General features: G+C 34.2%; 1 protein-coding gene across 2 annotated transcripts; it reads left to right on the top strand.

Moving 5' to 3' along the window:
• The first annotated feature begins 1765 nt into the window (after positions 1-1765).
• Positions 1766-4829, top strand: LOC110604266 (triose phosphate/phosphate translocator, chloroplastic). 2 transcript variants are annotated; one of them, XM_021742430.2, is made up of 12 exons: positions 1766-2194; positions 2290-2364; positions 2461-2526; positions 2619-2697; positions 3049-3169; positions 3292-3387; positions 3548-3660; positions 3754-3831; positions 3947-4063; positions 4186-4285; positions 4383-4483; positions 4593-4829. In XM_021742430.2, exons 1-12 carry the CDS (start codon positions 1935-1937, stop codon positions 4608-4610), a joined length of 1224 nt encoding a protein of 407 aa, XP_021598122.1. In that variant the 5' UTR covers positions 1766-1934; the 3' UTR covers positions 4611-4829. The 2 variants fall into 2 exon arrangements, with proteins under 2 accessions (XP_021598122.1, XP_021598123.1); XM_021742431.2 differs by having other exon boundaries at positions 1921-2199.
• The last annotated feature ends 535 nt before the right edge of the window (positions 4830-5364 follow it).

Below are 5364 nucleotides of genomic sequence, written 5' to 3'. Positions count from 1 at the left end.
TAACAGGCAAAGTCTTTAATATGGCTCGAAAAATAAGACCACCTTCATGACCAAAGGAAGATAAAATGATACAAATAGTAATGGCCAGTCAAATCGTGCCGCATAATCAAAAAGACAAATTATCACTTTCGAATTTGAAGAATCAAAGGCTAGTGGGAGACCTCTGATACTACATAACAACCACCCAAAGCAAGCCGTGAGCTGTCACTATGAGATAGGTCCATGTGAAAAGAATCTGATAAATAGGAAATGCGAACCAACCTAAGAAGAAAGATTCAAATACCTTAACACTCGGATCAGTATCAAGACTTGCCTTTCACTTGGTAGGGTGAGTCACAACATGAAATTATTGTTAACAGGCACAAACCAGCGTAACTCCATTACGCTTATAATCGTAAGATTACTAATTTGTTTGTTGGTAAGATCCCATATCAAGTAGCTGGCCACATCAGTGCCTGATAATAAAAAAATATCATATTTATTTTAGCCCTCATACAGTATAAAAGGAGAATGATCACAAAAATAAATGTATACTATTTTCTAATACCACTATAACTCTAAGGAACTCATTGTAGTTTCTCTATTTTTTGGTATACTAATTTAGCGTTGGAGTGACCGTTGTGGATATCATCACTATTTTGCATTTTCTTCTTTGCAGGTTCTATCTAATCATGGTGCGACTCTATTTCGATCACATTATTAATATAATTTATACAACATCAATTATATATTGAATTTTTTATATATATTATTATAATATTAATATTTTATTATATAATTAAATTATAAAATGTATTATGATATTTATAATAAAAATATAAATATTGAATTGTTTTTATAATATAATTTTATATTATTTTTAAAAGTGATATAATAAATATAAAAATAAGCTAACACATGTTAGATAAAACTAGTTAATATTAAATAATTTTAACTTAAAAATAAGTAAAATTATATATAAAAATAAAAATTAATATTAATTTAAAATTTGTATTGTTACAGATAATTTGGAATAATTTTTTTTAAACAACAATTATTGTGTAAAGGATGTATTATTTAGTTTTACTCGTACAGGAAAATTTATCGGTAGATTCTCAATTTTAGAAAAATATATTTAAATATTTTTAAAATTTTAAAGAGTATTTAATTAATTATTTTATTAAATTTAACCATTAAAATTGGAAAGAAAAAATTAAAATGCTTTTAATTATTTTGAATATTCACTTTCCAAAAGTAATTTTTCTTTTTCCTTTTTAGTATGAAATACCATAGTTTTAACTTAAAAATTCAGACGATAAGAGCTAATTAATAAAATTAAAATTTAAAAATACTTTAATTTATTTTTAAAATCAATAAAATTTTCTGACTGAATAGTAATAATTTTTTTTCTATATTTTAACATCCGGGACGATAGGAAAAACAGAGGCAGAGGATTGGACAAGACTTGCTCTGCTCCGCAAGCCTCTCCCTAAAGATAAGGGGGCCCCACTCCCTCACCCCTTCATATCCTTCTCCTTGACACCATCACCAAAAATCAACCCCCGCTCTATTATCCCCACAAAATTTATTTATTAATTTATTTTTTCCTTCTTTAAAACTCACTCCATTATTGCTACGTCAAGCAGCATCTCCAATCAATGGATTCTCATATTCTTGTTTTGTCATTGCCATTTCTGCACCGTTGATCATAATAACATCATTGATTCCCCGTGTTCTCTCAACCCAACATAATAAAAGATGTCGATGTCATATATTAGTGTGGTCCGCGACGCAGGAGATCCCAACTGAACTGAATGGAGACAGTGTGCGATTTACCGCTCGACCTTGTCATTTGAGAACCACAAAAATTAGTTCCCTCTCCGCCATAAGAGCTTACTCCAGCGACTGAAAGCATATTTCTCTCTCTCTCTCTCTCTCTCGCTCTGATTGTAGCCATGGAGTCGCGAGTGTTATCACGCGCAACCACCGCCATCGGGTCCTTGCCTCCCTTACGGAGGTCCATGCGAGAGTGCAACGCTTCTAGCTTTGTCTCAATGAAGCCTATCGGAGCCGTTGGTGAAGGTGGTAATCTCATATGGGGGAGACAACTCAGGCCATATCTTCTCCTGGATAGCTCTCCAACAGGAAAGCGGGAGATCCTTCGACCGAACATGGCAGCCGCTTCATCTCCGGCTGAGGGAAGCGATTCCTCAGGGTGAGGTTTGTTTCCTCCGTTCTAACTCGATCAATTCGTTCCTTGTCCGATTCTGACTCGTCGTTCGCATTTCTTTTTACTCCATAATTTTGCAGGGATGCAAAGGTTGCTCCGGTCGGGTTCTTTGAAAAATACCCGGCACTTGTCACTGGTTTTTTCTTCTTCATGTGGTATGTCGCATAAACTCATCTAACATGCGCCGGCTCTGTAACCTCCGGTCTTAGTTCCTTACTCTAATCCGAAAATTACTGGATTGATTTTTGCAGGTACTTCTTGAACGTGATATTTAACATCCTGAACAAGAAGATCTACAATTACTTTCCTTATCCTTAGTAAGTAGCAGTTTAGTTGATATAGTTTAATGCAGAGATTTTCAAGTGCGTAAGTTAGCGTGGTGTTGATGAAAGTCTTCTGGGGTGTGTAGTTTTGTGTCCGTGATTCATTTATTCGTTGGAGTTGTGTACTGTTTAGTGAGCTGGGCTGTTGGTCTTCCCAAGCGCGCTGTAAGTGAATCCTCTCTTAGGCCCATTGACTCGGTTGAGTTAAATCTTTCTTTCATCAGATCTTTGTTGCGTGTCATCGGTATGACTTGTTGCAACTTGCAACGAGGCCTTTTTCGGTATTTTACAACTAATATGATAATCATAGTTACAGATTGTGTAATGCAATCTGATTTTGATTTAACCAATAATCAATACTATTTAGATTTAATAAACTGCATGTGAAAAAATTGATGAAATGTGCAGAAACAGCTGCCAGTGTAAACATTGTGCTCAATGAAGGTGCGCATTGTTGCAATGATGATTATTACTTGAGTCATTGTTTGATAATTTTTACTGGTGCTTTACGTGTAGCCCATTGACTCAAACCTCTTGAAGCTGTTGATACCTGTTGCTCTGTGTCACGCAATAGGCCATGTGACTAGTAATGTCTCATTTGCAGCAGTTGCTGTCTCATTCACCCACACGATCAAAGGTGACATAGAGAATTCATTTCATTATGCCAATTCTGGGGAATAAGTAACTCCATGTTATTAATTAACATCGTCTTACTCCTATACTTCTTGTTTCTCTAGTAATAGGTTTGTTTCTTTTCAGCGCTCGAGCCCTTCTTCAATGCTGCTGCTTCTCAATTCATTCTAGGACAGTCAATTCCCTTAAGCCTATGGCTTTCACTTGCCCCTGTGGTCATTGGTAAGCTCTTCGTTTTTTCATATCTGCAAATGCATGTCATAGATTTCTCAGTCATATATTTTGAATTTGCTTTAGCTTTTTTGCACTTCAAGCGCAGGCTGTGTCTGTTACCCGCTGATAAAGTGCTTGCTCCTTTTTCTATGTTGTGAATCAAATGCAGGTGTATCCATGGCATCATTGACTGAGCTCTCATTCAACTGGATTGGCTTCATTAGCGCTATGATTTCAAACATCTCCTTCACTTACAGGAGTATCTACTCAAAGAAAGCAATGGTGATTTTACACTCTTGTTCCCTTTTCTACCAAATAGTAATTGATTTTGGAAAGTGCCCATTAATTGCCTCCGTTTTTATAATCCTACTGCAGACTGATATGGACAGCACTAATCTCTATGCATACATTTCCATCATTGCTCTCATTGCCTGTATTCCACCTGCCATTATTGTGAGTAAAGAAAACCTTGACGCCCCCTGAGGGTTCATGCTCCTAATACTGATATAAGTTTCCATCATTCAATCTTATTAAGTCTCCATGTTGGAATCATTTTTTTCTTTTGCAGCTTGAGGGACCTCAACTACTCAAGTATGGATTTAACGATGCAATTGCTAAAGTGGGCATGGTCAAATTCGTCTCAGACCTCTTTTGGGTAGGCATGTTTTATCACCTCTACAACCAGGTAAGAATATTTTCATGATCCTTTGATTATAACCATCGCCAACGTCATCCTTTTATCTGAAAAGGGAGATCTTTGTATTGTCTTGAGAATCATAAAGCAATTTTTTTTCTCTTGATTTTCAGTTGGCTACCAACACTTTGGAGAGGGTGGCACCCCTTACACATGCAGTTGGCAATGTACTGAAACGTGTATTTGTGATTGGCTTCTCAATCGTGGTCTTTGGTAATTACTAATTTTCATCATTGTTTCTGGTAATTATTGATTTTTTTTTCCCTGTACCATAAAATCAATTATGATATTTCATGCTTCATTCTTACAGGCAACAAGATCTCAACACAAACTGGTATTGGAACAAGCATTGCTATTGCTGGAGTGGCAATCTACTCCTTCCTCAAGGCTAAGATAGAAGAGGAGAAACGAGTGAGTATCATCAACTTGAATCAAAGATAGTTAAATAGCGAAATTCTATATAAATTCAATATGGCTAAAAATCAAGTGATAATTAACTCTAAAATTGGTTTCTTTGCAGCAAAAGAAAGCGGCATGAGAAGGAAAGGAAGGAAACTTTGGCTGTAAAGTGTTATTTCCATTGTTCCAATTCTCAAAGATAAAAATGACAAATCGAGTATTCAATTTGTCATTGTGATGTCTTTTTATTTAATCAATTTTCTTCAATTCATGTTCACTTGAAATAATGTACATTTCTTGCTCTGTCTCTCAGAACAAGTTCAATAAGATTAGAAGCTCTACAGTAGTTTAACAACAATAAGTGAGAATCAAATATGAGAATATTGATTGCAATAATCTGATCACCAAATAAATATATAATCTGCAACAAATTCATTACCACAATGTCAGATTAATAGCATTTACTTTTCAATTAGCTTCATAGACTGAACTCCCTATGGGAGCTGCATCCACAAAAATTGACTACTGTATACAAAAATTTTCCCTTTAATTTTGACCTAATAAAGTTGGATGGCCTCATTTAAGCTAAAACTTCAATAACAATTGTGCATATAAGCCCAAACTTATAACAGCCATCAGCCCAGCACTGCTGCTTTTATGGACAACCCTGCTAATTATTAGGCTTTTATGATTAATTATAATATATTCAATAATATTAACTCTTTCAACAGTGATTAATTAAATATTATAAATAATAATTGTTTTATAATTTTTTATTTTAATTAATTTAAAATATTAAATACTCCTTTTAAAACTATTGTCATAATATCTATAAAAAAAGTTAAATAATTTTTTTTTATATTTTTAATTTTATTATAATTATATTTTATATT

Source organism: Manihot esculenta, chromosome 16 (genome assembly GCF_001659605.2).
Source record: "Manihot esculenta cultivar AM560-2 chromosome 16, M.esculenta_v8, whole genome shotgun sequence".
NCBI classification, from domain to species: domain Eukaryota; kingdom Viridiplantae; phylum Streptophyta; class Magnoliopsida; order Malpighiales; family Euphorbiaceae; genus Manihot; species Manihot esculenta.
This window is presented reverse-complemented; position numbering and strand designations above follow the sequence as displayed.